At 40.5% G+C, this 15,057-nt stretch overlaps 2 protein-coding genes across 9 annotated transcripts in view; both read left to right on the plus strand.

Moving 5' to 3' along the window:
• The window catches only part of FGD6 (FYVE, RhoGEF and PH domain containing 6), a 70,452-nt gene extending 60,525 nt beyond the window's left edge, over positions 1 to 9,927 (plus strand). For 2 of the 3 annotated variants that reach the window (XM_035336962.1, XM_035336955.1), the window contains exons 18-21: positions 540 to 667; positions 1,348 to 1,476; positions 3,930 to 4,078; positions 6,756 to 9,927. In XM_035336962.1, coding sequence (XP_035192853.1) covers positions 540 to 667; positions 1,348 to 1,476; positions 3,930 to 4,078; positions 6,756 to 6,792 — 443 coding nt within the window. In that variant the 3' untranslated portion in view covers positions 6,793 to 9,927. Of the gene's footprint in view, positions 1 to 539; positions 668 to 1,347; positions 1,512 to 1,575; positions 2,183 to 3,929; positions 4,079 to 6,755 lie in introns of those variants that run through there. The other variant, XM_035336974.1, reaches the window with a different exon arrangement.
• A 2,748-nt stretch (positions 9,928 to 12,675) lies between these two features.
• Positions 12,676 to 15,057, plus strand: part of NR2C1 (nuclear receptor subfamily 2 group C member 1) — a 55,910-nt gene continuing 53,528 nt past the window's right edge. For all 6 annotated transcript variants that reach the window (XM_035337049.1, XM_035337060.1, XM_035337082.1 and 3 more), the window contains exon 1: positions 12,676 to 12,816. The gene's annotated coding sequence lies outside the window, so the exon portion shown is untranslated. The remainder of the gene's footprint in view (positions 12,817 to 15,057) is intronic.

The raw sequence follows: 15,057 nt of genomic DNA on the forward strand, positions 1-15,057 counted from the left end.
CTGCATAAGCTGTCTCATCTCTATGCCCCATTTTAACATAATATGAGTGTGCCTCATCTTTACTGCTGGATTTAAGTGCCTAGTTCTTCTAGGGCCTCAAAGGCTATAGACATCTGAGGTTAGAGGTTACAGCACCTCCCAGTGAGGTGGGTACCCAGTCCCATTTATCTTCTGAGATAAATTCTTGTATTCAAAGCAAGTCTGTCCAACGACTCCAGTGTAGGTTGCACAAATAAGGCATGAACAGGGACTGAAACAGTTTGCTGCCCACCCCTCTGGCAGAAGGTCCAGGTCAACACAAGCTTTCTGGGGTGTCTGAGGAAATCAGTGATGCCCTAGTGAAATACACAAGCCATGGTTTCCAGCACGCTGGTAGTGTCAGTTGTCATGGGGAAGTGGGAAGCAGCATTGACAATCCTTGGAGTGGTGGTGGGAGCCTGTGAAGATGGATGGGGCAGGTAGATTTTTTAGAAAATGGTCATTGCTTCTGTTTATTCATCTGTTATACGGAAGCAATATATTCATCCTATGCATTTCAGATAACCAATGCACTCCTAAAAGCGGATCCCCAGTCAACCATAAATCTCCATCAAGTGCCTTGTCTACAGTATTACAAAGTATTCCCTCTGGAAGAAAGCAGAAAAAAATTCCTGCAGCCCTCAAAGAAGTAAGTGCTTTATTGATCAAAAGTAATTATATCATAAATGTTAACAACAGAAAATAATTACATATTTTAACCGTCTTCAGAATCCAAAGTCAGAAGTCACCTGTAACAGTGATTTGGGCCTCAATTTTACACAGACAGGATCCTGAGCTATGGAGCAGTGTATAAACTGCATAAGACTGTGATTTAGACAGTCTGGAATTGTAATTTCTTTCTTGCTTCCCTGTGTTTCAAAGAACTGTGATTTATCTCTGCACCAAGAGTAATTCAGAAGACTCCCACACCAACTCTTCTGTCAGCTTACAATTAGAAAAGATAGAGCTACACTGCCATCCTACACTGGAGGTCTTGGGAATGGGAGGAAGTACTTTGCCTTCTCATATAGGAATGTATGTTCTGCAGATGTATGTGGGTCTGAGTGTTTCAGCCCTCTCATCCTGTTGCATCCAATTTAAGTTCCAATTCTTAGTGACTGCAGAAAGCTCTCTTCCAGGCTGAGAGATAGTGGACGACAAAATTGTTTTTCTTTCAGACATCTGAATTAATTACCAATATTAACTTGAGATGAGGATAGAATTTGTGTCTTTGACAGGACAGGGTTCTGAAGATCTGTTTTTAAAAAATCTGTACTGGAAAAACCTTTACAAATGTATACATCCTCTTGGGGTTTCTTTTCATTTCAGGTTTCAGCAAATACAGAAGACTCTACAATGAGTGGCTACTTACACAGATCTAAGGGCAGTAAGAAACCATGGAAACACCTATGGTTTGTTATAAAAAACAAGGTGCTGTACACATATGCTGCTAGTGAGGTAAGAGATGACCTCTTAGAAATCAAATATCTAATATATATATAATACTGTATAGATAATATAATATAAATATCTAATATAATATAAATATCTAATATAGATAATACTGTATTTGTAACAATCGTTTATTTTTATCACCTAGAAACAGGCTATAAAGTTAGATCACCTAATAGTAATTGATCTGATTGCAATAGAGTATTTTGAAGAGGCCCAGTGAGCTTGGTGCCATAATACACTGAGAAAGCTGTGCTGTTTCTGATTCAAGACTTAGCTTTGAGTACATCTGCCCTGCACACCGTTGCACGGTTATAGGTATGTTCTGAGTCAGTTGAATACATGAGGGTGTGTTTAGGTGCAGCACACTGGAAGAGTGGCAAAGCCAACATTATAGAACAACATTATAAAAGCATCTGGAAATGCCTTGGTTTGTAGTTCCATAAGGTATTTTGAATGCATGGAAAATGAGCAAACTAAATCTGTTGACTTCTCCTCAAACTGTCTCCTCCAGCCTGGAGTTATTTAATACACAGTGCTGCAGCAGAAAATAAGAAATGCATCTTGTCTAATGGCATTTGCTTATTTATTTAGAATGTTCAGTTCTACTGCAGCATGGAATAATGGAGTAATCTAACCAATATATACATATACACTCTGTACATCCCATCTTGTGCTGAGGATGCTGTAGTTTTATCAAGTAGGCCTGGAAGATCTTGTTTTTAGCCTTTTTAAAAAAAATTAATTATAAGTGATAGCATGATTTTACTCTTGAAAGCTGTAATATACAAACCATCTGTTTAAAGGTATTGCTGTCCCTCACTTTTGTTAAAAATGGTAAGGCCCAACTTATTCTGACCTCATTAAGAATTACTCTTCACCCCAACTCCAGCCCTACTCTCTATTTTTTCTGGTTTGAGCATGCATTTGTGTTCAGACTTGCTACTGGGTTGCAGTGCTCCAGTGCAGACCTTTATTTTAGCATTTCTTAACTATGTTACTCCCACCAGAAGATTAGCAATAGTAAATAATCAGGTAGTTCTAAAAATATCTTAATTATGTACATAGTAATTACTTTTGCACAGATTTGAGAAAAATATTTTAGAGCATTGTCTCTCTTCTGACAGTCAAAAAGGAAACCGCAGCAACTGACAAGACAGGTATATTAGTCCATGACAGTCACCTTAAACTGTCTTTTGCTTGGCTTCCCCTGAGACACCAGCCTTCCATAGTAGCCCCAGTTTGCAGCTAACAATCACAAAATGAGCTCTTTCCAATTTTCTTTAAACAGAGAAATATCTGTCCTTATTTTTCATTCATTCCAGCAAGGCAGTTACCTGGAGAGTCTCAAGGGCAGGTGTGGTGGCTGGTCCAACACAGTCTGAGCCAGGAAATCCCACTTAAGCCACTTTTGGTGATTCCAAGCAATACAACAATTAGTGGTAAAAAGATCACTTTGTAAGGTATAAGGACATGGATAGGAAAATAGGTTGCTAAGCCTTACTTGACTGTTCTCCAGTTTCCAGAAATGCTGCATTCATAGGATACTGCTGTTTTAGTGTAAAGGCCATTACCAAAGTCTTCATCTGATGTCTGTGCTCATTCTTTGTTTATTTTCTCTATACACTGCAGATAGAGAGAGGTCCTGCAGAAACATTGCAAGACCTTGCGTAGTTACAAAAGAATATTTTGGGAATTGCACGGGATGAAAATATTTCTTTTCCTCAAAATGCTGTGCAGTGTCTTTATTAATTAAAGATAAGAGTATTAAAAAAGGAAGTAATTGAGAGGAATGAGGAAGGCAAAAGGCTACATTTTAGCCATGTTTTGAAATTAAATGAAGAGTAGCTAAAAGGCATAGCTTCTGTTCTTACTCTTTCCTAGCCAATCACTTTTGAACACTGAGCAACTTCCTTTTTTTCCATCCATCTAATTTTCAGCATCAGAAAGCAAAATAAGTTTAGCCATCAAAACCATCTGGAGTGAGACTACAGTACTTGAGATCATAAGTTACATCCATAGCTCCTCCTTCTAGCATACTTAATGCAGCTAAGAGCACCTCATGTCCCTCTTAAGACATAAAAACTTACTAAGGTTGTTGGAGGAGTGATTACGAGGCTAGATGGACCTTTGGTCTGCAGCCAGATGGTACCGATCTTTTGATAGAAGAGGCCCTTACTGGGCAGAATGATGAGAAGAATATACAGTGACAGACAAGGTAGATGCTGTCAGAAGAAATATGAGGAACAGCAGTATTGAAGTCTGTGAGTTTTTGTTATTTTCCTGCATGAAGACTATTAAAAAAAATGCAGCATTTTGTGCACGAGTACTTGTAACAACTTGTTTGCTGTATAATCTGTTGCAATGGTAAGGTACATGAATATTGTTGAAATGCATTGTTTAATATATCTTACCAGCTCTAATTTTGTCTTGTTCCATTTTTTTCCTCCATAAAATAGGATGTGGCAGCACTAGAGAGCCAGCCTTTACTGGGATTCACAGTCAGTGAAGTCAGAGATGAAAACTCAGAGTCCAGAGTGTTCCATTTATTGCACAAAAACACTTTATTTTACATATTCAAAGCAGATGATCCCCATTCAGCTCAAAAGTAAGAAATTATTTGAATTAATTCCTCTTACTTTTTCCAGGAAAAAATGTTTTAGAAATCATAAATGTTCATATTCATGGATTAAGCATATAATATACAATAGGTGCATATTATGTAAGCAGAAATAAATTTTTTAAATAAATTATTTAAACACAGGTCCTGGTTTCATTAGCACTTCTGAAAAGGCAATCAAAACTGAGTGGAAAACAAAATGTTGGGCAAAACATTGTATTTTGGTTTTGTTTTATCTTTAAATGAAGATGCAGGCTTCTTAGACCCAGAAAAGTCCAAGATAAAATACGAAGTCTTTCTTTTTCATAGCCTATTCCATGATCTGTTTGCCTGGTCTGCTGAAGTGAAAATGGAATGCGTTACCTTTGTAGAAATCTGCAAAATGTGTTCAAAAAGCTAACTGGTCTGTCCCTGTTTTTATTTTATTTCCAGCTCTAAATTTTGGTTATTTTTAGTGAATATATGGAACTAAAATAAGTGAAACCTAAAAATTAAGGTACAGAAGTGTGAGCTGTGTATGCAGATGTGCATGAGCATCTAGGCGTGCTTAATATGCTTGGATGAAAACCCTGAACTCAGAGAACGTTCACACAAGCTGCTTTAAGTTCTGCTGCTGTGTCTGAATTTGGACTCATGTTTATCAGTTTATATACTGTGTTTATTTTATATAAAATAAGCTTGAAATGTGGTCATTAATTAGTAAAAACAAAACAAAACAAAAAACCATGCTATTTGCTATATGAATCATGGAATAAACTAGAAATGAGCATGCAAGCAATACATCTGTCTTGCCTACATGCCTAGTGTATCTGATGGATTTCAATGCAGTTTTCCCAAATGAATTTTACATTAGTAAAATAGATTTCATTGGCCAACTAGTCCATTATTACTATTATTCCCTAGCAAATAGGGATGTTCTAAAAAACAACAACAACAACAACAACAAAGTACCCATGACAACTGGGAATTTTGAACAGTGGAGAATATTCTTAATGATACTTCTCTATACACAGTCTTCATTAGATTGTTGGGGGAGTATTTTGTCTTGCAGATGCATGCAAATGTTGCCTTTTCCATTAAGGCAATATTTTCTTGTTTCCGCTGTGTCCTTGTTTGTACTACATAAAAGTGTTTTTGTTGTTGTTGTTTTGTTTTGTTTTGTTTTTAATAAAAAAATAAATCCCAAGGCCTCCAAAAGCTTTGTTTTCCAAATCAGACAACGGCTTTTGCAATCAGTAGGAAAACTTGTAATTGAACGTGGTCTATTTTACTGAGGCTAGGAATAACATTAAGTACCTTGGACTGCAAGTGTTCTCCAAGTATTTAATAGACTTAGTAGATTTATGCTGAACTTGCAAAATAAATGCTGTTTTGATAGCATTAAAAGAAAAAGCAACCCTCTGTTGGCCTGTTTTCATTAGGGGACACTGTTTTTTTTCTCTGAGGGCCAAAGAAATATCTGATGTATTTTTTTAAGTGCCGTAATAAATTTTAATGCATGTTTATTTTTGCTGAGCTTTGAGTTTTTCAGTCCAGTACTACGTTCAATGTTGAAGTTGTTGATGAATTTGCTCTACTTTTTTTCCACAGAGCATTTTAGTTATTTTTAATGAATGTATGACAGTAGAAAACATAGTGAAGCCTAAAAAGCAACGGATAGCCATTTGAGCTATCAGCATTTGCTCTATCAGTATGTGGGCCCCTTAACTTCACATGCACACAATTCAGCCCTCACTCTAAAGACAGAATCATTACGTTTTTTACTGTATTTGTCAGTGTAGTATCAGAGTGCCTTGAATCAGAAACATTGATTTTTTTGCAACATTTTTGCATCAGAAACATTGATTGTTTGCAGATTTTGCAGAAGGTGAGGATGTTCATTGTAATCAAGTAAGAGCAGCCAGCATATCTATAAAATAGGTAAAAGTAAAGTAAAAGTATCTGAATGTTAACTTTGAAGTTCCAGTTTGAGGCACCTCGCATCAGCAGTCTGGGACTTCCCTTCCTTACACACACTGATACTTCCACAGGTACAATGTGCAGGGTATCTGTTAATATGTGGTTTAGTAGCAGTACATACTGTGTGTGTGAATACGGGGAAAGTTTCTTAGAAACTGTCATCGTGTGAAGGCATCGTGCCTCCACTCAGCCCATGTTCCCTCCAGCTTCGTCCCTCAGTCTCAGTAATCCTACAGGATTGTCCTTGTACCGGGGCAAAAGCAGCGGGCCTGGGCTATTCAGACAGCTACCTCAGCTCTTGTAGTGCCCTGATTCATCCTAGGTCATGTTTTCAGTGATATCACAGAAGGGTATATTGCCATTTTGTAAAAAAGGTATATGTTATGAAAGCCATGTTATTAAAGTTGATGTAACTTTGGCATTTCCTGCTTTTTGAACACTTGATTCCCCAGCTTCATTTGTTCTTTATGCATGTAACTTCAGTATGGGGAAAAAAAATGTCATCTGGCCTTGAACTGATACTTAATACGTGTTTAGCAAGCTCTGTAGTAGGTGTGAACTCATTGGAGAGATTTCTGGCACTTGCACTAACAGAACAACTGGTAATGGAAGCAGGATGTTACTTGCCGTGTGAATCTGTAGGGGATGGGCAGTGTGATTTGCGGTTTTACCAGCAACTTCATAACACTGTTTAATTTTCCAACAGGTGGATAGAAGCTTTTCAAGAAGGCACAATATTATAGCAGCGTCAGCAAGTCTGAAACAAAACGTCCAGGGATGATGGTAAAACAGAGTACAGCATCTGTTGCAAGAAAGTGAATCCTGCCGTGTCAACCTAAAAAAATGTATATTTGTCAGCATTGGGGTTTGATGCATTTTTAGTGTAAGGTAATATTTTTTAAAAGAATTGTGTGTATTTCTATGTTGATACAAAATGTGTTATTTATTAAATTCCAATGTTTACTTTAATGGTCAAAATGGTTTGTGAGGTCTGCATTGAGGTCCAAACTGCCCTTGTTTTCAGAATGACAGGTCGGTGAGGCAACATACTCCTAAAGTTTGTGCTTTTTTTTTTTTTTAACAACAATTCGTTTATTGCAATTGTGTAGTTCCTCATGATTTGTATATAGGTCTTGAGTTGCTGATACTCAGCTTGCAACTTAACAAAAACAGATCAGAATAGGAATTTCAAAGATTTTGGCTATTTGTTGGCTATGTAAACTCCTTTATGAGAAGTTGTATGATAAAATGCTGCTCCTTTTCTTGAATGGTAGTTGAAATCTTGCATACCGATTAAAACAGTACAATAAATTCTGTATCACGGAAGCAATTACCTACTACAGTTCAGTTATGAAAAAAGAGAAAACAAACATTTTAAAACAGACTTTGCAATTACAGAGAGAAAGCAGTAGAGCTTTTACAGTACTACAGATGCCAAAGAGAGTAAATGAGCTACTTTCAAACAATTTCAGGGTATATTTTCTTGTATGTTTCCATTAGTAATTTAAAGCAGAGTAAAAATAAATTTTTGGCATATGGGGAAAAAGATTAAGTACATTATTTGTTTCAAAATTGTGTTGAATGAGTTCTGTATGCCGTATGAAAGACTGTGTAAACTATTGTTCAAAGAACACTAAACAAATATATATGGACCCCATCTCCCCAAAACGTTAAATATTGTATATTTAAATAATGTGCTTGAACTGGAATTGCCATACCAGAAAACACAGCTTTTTTTTTAGTGCAGATGGCAATGAAATGGTATACCATTCTTTGAAATGCCTTTTGTTTACACTATGATTTGTTCTGTTTGACACTTTACAACACAGTTCAGTTTTAGGTGTTTATTTTTTTCTTTAAGAAAATTGTCAGTATACCTCATTAGGAAATACTTGCTGATGATTCTGGTGCATTTATTCTATTTAAGTTTTGGAAAGATGTTATCACTGTAATAGCATAAATGGAACTAGAACTATGAAAAACACATGAAAGCAAGCCATTTTTATGTCAAAAGCGATGCACATGCAGCCAGTTAATTTTACTGTATGCAATATTTTTTGGTAGTCCTTTTAATCAAACGAGTTGTGGAAATGGGATTAAAAGCAACTAGCTTTGAAATTAATATTTTAAACGTTAATAACTATATTAAGGCCTCACAAGGGAAAGAAAATGATGATAGAATAGTAGTCATCACATAAAGACCATGAATGAAAATGCAAGCTAACATTTTTGTATGCCCTCAAATGCCTCGAGGTCTAAATACTAACACAGACACTTCATTTTCCTGAGCTGCTGTTAGGTTAGTAGTAGGCTTTGGAGCCTAATGCTTAACATTGAGTATATGAGCATAATTTCATTGACTTCAAGCATTTCAGTAAAGAACTTTTCTGAATCAGGGACTTCAGGCTGTAGATCTGGCTTTTCTGATGAATGCTAGAGATTTGACCAGACAGTGTTTGAAATTCAGTGGGAGTTGGATCAAAGTCTTTATTCACTCTTTCTTTTTAATACAAACATGATAAATAAATATTCTTCTGTTATATATAAAGGGCTTTTACTTAGTTTTTCAAAACCAGCTGCTGACTGAAGCCAAGTAAGCTATTAATTTGTCTCTTCAGGGTGATTTCTGACATGGTTTTTACTGTATCCAAAAGAAATCTGATACTAGTGTACCATAGATGTGCTGTAGCTGTTCCAGTTGATGTTACCAAGGAGAAGAGCTTCTTAGTATTTTTATACGGACTGCATACCAACTAAGATGGGAAGCTATGAACTGGCAAATAAATTAGAAATTTGAGTAGGAGCAAGCTTCATTTAGTTTTTATTTATGGTCTGATATTGATCTCTGTGCTGCAAAACTGAAACAGAGCAATAAAAGTCAAAACACAGGCTGAGTAAGGTGCCTAAGTTCTGCCTCCTGTGTGGCGACAAACTACCTCTCAATGATTAGGTGCAGAGCAAGAACATAGTGTAGAAGTCAGAGGACTTCTTCCAGAAGCAGAGATCAATCAACAGATCGTCTGTGACAGGAATAGATTTGAACAGAGCCTTAAAAGCAATAGAGCACATATTGCTGTCTATGCGTGAAACAAATGAAAGAGTCTTTATGAGCATGTTTGAATATTTCTTTTCCCCCTTCTCCAGCACCAGTGCTTTGTATCACATGAAGAGCCCAAAACGTAGTTTCTTTCATAACGTTTTCAGATGGTTGCTTTTCAGAGTGTTACTTTATTTCTCCACCTTGCCTCCCTTTTTGATTCCTTACCATCAGAAGTAAAGTCACTTCTTGATTTGACCCTTGCATCAGAAAATTCACTAAACACAACCAGTAGTTATTAAACACCTGGCTACCTCTTCTTATATGCACCTATGGTTGATAATTTAAGATTGGTTAGTAGAGTATGAGATGAACATTAGCATTGAAGATTAGTTCTAGCATCTTTATTCTAGGATAACTGAAAGGTCTAGGATCCTGAATTGCCTTTAAGAAATCTTTGACTTAAAACTTTCTTTTATCGCCAACTGACTTGAAACAAAGGGATAGCTGAGCAATTTTGGAACGCATTTTACTAAATATTTTTTGTGTGTGAAAGGTCATTGCCAAGTTATGTGTATTGCATCATAATGTTGTTGTTTAACCAAAATCAGGACAAATGTAAGGAAAATGTTTGGAAAGACACATTCAATGCATGTTTGCCCTAACTGCTGTCCCCTGTTTTTTTACCATCTAAATATGCTTTTATTTGGAGCAGTCATAAATTGTACTGTCTAAATGAAAGAATGGAATCTTTATTTTGTAAATGAAAACAACTTAAAGTTGTTGTAAATATTCCTGTGGATATGTATCATTTTTGTATAAATAAATTCACGTTAGTTGAGTCTGTGTTTGTTTCTGAAATATTTTCAGGCTTTGTGTATTGTGTAATTCATTCATTCACTGCTTTCCAGGCAGCAGAGTTTGCTGCCCTTATCCTGCACATCTGTCTTACGTGGAAGTCCGTGCTATGCTTTGCCCTTACAAACAGAAAACAGTACAAAAAGGTGTAAGCTGTGCACACAGACAGCTTGCTGACGGATCTGACCATCTGACACAGTGGTTTTAAGTGGTCTTGCTCATGTCAGCCAAGACACTACTCACGCTTACTACAAAGGTGATGTGTTTGCCGTGAAAATTATTTCCACCTTCCTGCCGTGCTGTCTTTCCTTAGCTACCTCTTGCCATGTAGTTCCTGGCTTCCTGTTCCTACTTCCCCAGCCCCTCAAACTAAAAGCCCCTGAGTTCATGATGTTTGTTTTCTATTGAGCACGGCTTGCAAGCGAAGTGCAACAATCCAACAATTTGCTCCTGTGCAGTCCCAGCTTGTAGGACACCAAGTAGTGGGGCTTTATCTCCTGAAGCCAACCCCCAGCCCTGGGGAATGACAGCCCTGAGCTTCATCAGTCAAGGCTGAGCAAGGTTCCCTTTGCCCATGCAGTGTGATTTACAGGGATGCGAGCAGAACCCATGGCTGCAGCAACAGCTGACAAGGATACATCAATCCAAAGAGAAAGCACTTCATTAATGCAGTTGTCTTGAACATTTATTGGTAGAGATAAGTCAGTTCTGGACCACAAGATGCTGAATAAAAAGGCAATTCTCCTGTCTTATGTTGAAAACTGCTCAGAAATCATTTTGTCTCTTACTTTTGTGAAGATTTTTACTTGTCTCCCCCTCTTCAGTCACAACGATGTGAATTTTTCCTAGTGCTGTGGTCACGTTTATTTTTTTGCAAAAGGAAGTAATTCCATCTTCCTACTCTTCTTACTGGTTACTGCATCTGATACTCAAGCTTTGTTCTGAATTTGTTGAAAGTGGTTCTGCAGCACATCGTTATGAAGAGACATGCTGCTGGCAAAGAAAGGATCCTAAGACACAAGCATCCTAAAGAACTGGAATATTTGCATCCATATAGATGAAGGATGTTACATTAATAGATCCTTTTGCAAAATCCAATCCTGCTGTGTCTATTAAAGCATGCCTGAATCACGCAGTTTCTGTTGGCACAAGGATTTCAGCAGGGCCTGTAAGGGAGAGATTTTTCAGTCAGGTTAGTTGTGCTGCCTCCTTGTACATCTCTGACAGATGTTTGAAAGCAGTTCTTTTGGTAGCTTGCAGTAACAGCATAAAGGATTTTGCTTCTTAACATTTTTGATAGAGATGTCTCATAATCCTGGCTGACGCAGCTGCACGGGCATGCCTTTCTTTCTAATACGTAACAAGCATGAATTGGGTCACTTGCTAAAAAAAATCAAAACATTTTTCACTGGTTAGTGACATTTCTGCTCTATTGAGGGTATTAAAATGCCTGCACGGAATGAGCTTTGGTGCAAGCTCCTTGGCATTAAATTAAACTGCAGTAAGCTTCATTTAGAAGGTGGACGTGTGAGTCAGGCTAGCATGGGAATTGACAGGTACCATAAATTGAGAGTGGTGTAATATTCTACGCTTTCAGGAAACGCTTAGCAAATTAATTGCTCCAATTTAACATTTTTCCATTAAAAATGGCTTTGTGATGTGTTTAATCAAAAAGCAAAATATGATGCTTGCAAATACTGAATTAGTGATCTTGAACTGGAGTTGCTAGATGAAACTATAGCTGTGGGACATTGGAAGGAAAAGCAGTGAAGGAACCAGCAAGATAAGAGTGTGAATGATGGCCTTATTGCCCTCTATGACTACCTGAAAGGAAGGTGTGAGGAGCTGGGGGTCAGCCTCTTCTCACAAGTAACCCGTGACAGGACTAGAGGGAATGGCCTCAAGTTGTGCCAGGGGAGGTTCAGGTTGGAAATGAGGAGACATTTCTTCTCAGAAAGAGCAGTCAGGCACTGGGGCGGGTGGAGGTGGTGGAGTCACCGTCCCTGGGGGTGTTCAAGGAAAGGTTGGACGTGGTGCTTAGGGACATGGTTTAGTGGGTGACATTGGTGGTAGGGGGATGGTTGGACCAGATGATCTTGGAGGTCTTTTCCAACCTTTTTGAGTCTATGGCTCTATATTAAAGCTGCATGGTTTCTGCTCATACATTTCTGCTTTCCGGAGGTTGATGCTTATGTCATCTGATTCAGTAGAAATTGTGTAAAACGATTCGAACACATGAACGAGTTTCAGAACCTGAACCCGTGCACACAGTCTGTGATCCTGATGTTCCTTGTCTGTTACTACACTGCACATCTTACAATCTTCAATGTTAACAATCTATACAATCTTAATTGAACAGATGGAAAAAGAAGGGGAAAAAAAGGTGCATTTAAAAAATAAAGCTCTTTATATCAAGGTTACTAAAGTAACTGGCGAACAGTAAGCAATTAGCTATCTCCAGGCGGCACCAAAAGAAGGCGGACACCCGCACAAGAGCTGCGAGCTGTTCCTCCAGCGCCCTTGGGGAAGCCTTGGGGCGCTCGCCGCCTCCCCAGAGCCCGCCCGGGGCAGCGCCCCATTGCACGAGCCCCTCGCTTTGTGGGGGCTGAGGGCGGCTCCCCAGCACCGCGGGCACCTCACGGCGCCACGCAGCGCAGCCCACGTCCCCCCCACCCCCGCCCAACGGCCGCCCGCGGCCCTGAGGCGCCGTTAACGGCCGCCGAGGGCGGGGCGAGGACCGCCCCCTCCCGGGGGGCTCTCTCGGTGCGCAGCCGCGGCGGCGGGGCGGGGCGGGGCCGCGAACTCTGACCCCCGGCTCGGGAGCCGCCGCCGCCAAATAAAGCCGCCGCCGGAGCGCCGCTGGGCCCCGCAGGTGAGGCGCCTCCCCCGGCAGCCGCGCGGTAACGGCCGCCAACGGCCATTACCGGCCGCCGCCTTCCTTCGTTCCCCGCGGCGCCGGTGCCGTCCCGTCCCGCGCCCCCCGACCTTTCACCTACAGGAACCGCTTGTGCCGCCCGCATCCGGGCAGCGCGGCCCCGCGGCGGGCAGAGGCGGCCCCGGGAGAGGGGAGCGGGCGGCCGGGTGCTGCCCACCCCGCTCCGTCCCGGCCCGTCCCCGCGCAGCCATTTTGTGCGCGGCGTGACGGGGCGGCCGGCCCCGGGCGCTGCTCCGCGCCTCGCGTCCTCGCTTCGGGCCCGGCGGGAGCCGCGGGGCCCCCAGGCGCCGCCCGGGGCCTCGGGGTGGAGCTGGGGAGGGGGCGGTGGGCGAGTGCTGCAGCCGGGGGGGAGGCTTTTTGTTAGCGGTGTTGCCGCGTGTGTGGGCACGGCTCTTAGAAAGAGGAGTTGGGTCTTCACGTAGAAAAGCCATGGCCTGGAGCTGCTAGTAAATAACAAGGTGCGTTTGGAAGGGTGGTGTAGTAGGAAGAGCTGCTTCCCCGCTTGTCATAGAAAGCTCAAATGGACAAAAATTCCTATAGCCTGGTGTTGGAGAGCCTCCTGTGACTGGAATCAGCCCGGTATAAAGAGAAATAAAACTGTTTGGTGGGGCTGGGGGGAAGCAAAGCACTGCATTGCTGTGCTGGGGAAGTGATGTTCACCTGCAGCTGTTGCTTCTCTACTTCATTTTTTTTTTCCTATAACAGCATTTTCTGCATGAAAATAACTCTAAATATGTATATTTTTTGCCTCTTAGTCCAGGGTGACCAGCTGTGCAATGAGATGTCCTACTCCTGCAGAGCGGTTAGCCTGCATCTTGCTCCTTGCTGTGCAGCTATCCTTGGGGATACTTGGTTGAGGGAAGTCTTAAAATCTGAAATGCTTGCTTGCTTCTGTCTGTAATTCTTCCTACAGAGGCATTGCAGACCCTCTTTTAACACAGGACCAGATACTTTCACGTGGTGGTGGTGAACTGTATGTCTGGTAATGTAAGGAGCATAACCAACATCTGATGGGGCGCGCAGCCCTCAGCTGCTTCTGTAGCCCAGAAGTGGGGAGCTCAGCTATGTATAAAGGGGTAGAACAGGGTCAGGTTGTTAACTTGTACGTGTTTGTTCTACTGGCAGAAATGATGGATTTCCTCTGTCAGCATTACAGCTGGCAGAGGGTATGCATCCCTTTCCTGCTTCAGCAGCTATCCTGGCTTAAGCAGTTCATAGAAGTTTTGTCAGCCTGAGTTATTTTGGTTGAAAGAGGTTGGGGAGCTCTCACATGAGTATCTGCCTTTATAGATGAAACATGATTTTTAACATCCACCACGAGGAAGTAGTGAGCAGCAGGGCATGCGTGTGGGGGTGGCCGTCTGTGACGGGCACAGCTGTGTGCACCTGCTCTTTGGGTGCACACACACAGGCTGTAGCATGCAACTCGCCTATGACCATTGGGAAAACTGAATACCTACCTTAGGTTCTGGTGGTACAAAACATCCATGTTAAAGTTTTTTTTTTTTTAAAAAAAAAAACTTTCAGTTAAATGAACAATCTTCTTTCTTCAGTGCTGTTTAAAGCTGCTTTCAGCAGTTGAAACTTGTGCCAATGCATTATTGGTGTAAGTTAAGCTGCCACAAAAGAGCTTTATAAACATGAAAAATGATGGATAAAATTGCATAGGTGCAGTTAATCAAATTCTTGCTCTGTCCATATTCATACCTTTCAGTCATCAGCTTTTTATTCCAGAGATACTGCATTAAACTCTACCAACCGCAGTCTCAAAGCAACAAAGGATTTATCTTCTAAAGAATTACTCTTCACTTCCAATTCTTGGAGATAAGAAGGACTTGAGCGCGTCCCATGTATCTTGTGATACAGTGCTGCGGACTTTGTAAGGAAGGATGAGCCTTTCTGAAACTCAGGGTCTAAAAATTGTCTTTCTGTATCAATACTTAATTTTATTGGTTTTGCCAGGCATACTGTGAAAGGTTGTTCAGATTTTAACTTGAAAATTTCTTCAGCTTGACATCAAGACAGGCTGGGCTAAGCTAAGTGTTTGACTGCTGTTGTAGGAAGTTAAACCAGTAACTTGAAAAACGCAAGGCAGCAAAAGCTAAAGCCAAACCATCTTGTTTTGTCATATTAGCTTTAATTAGCAGTTATTTCATTCCGAATAAGTTGAGGTTGCTA

Source organism: Oxyura jamaicensis, chromosome 1 (genome assembly GCF_011077185.1).
Source record: "Oxyura jamaicensis isolate SHBP4307 breed ruddy duck chromosome 1, BPBGC_Ojam_1.0, whole genome shotgun sequence".
Classification (NCBI taxonomy): Eukaryota; Metazoa; Chordata; class Aves; order Anseriformes; family Anatidae; genus Oxyura; species Oxyura jamaicensis.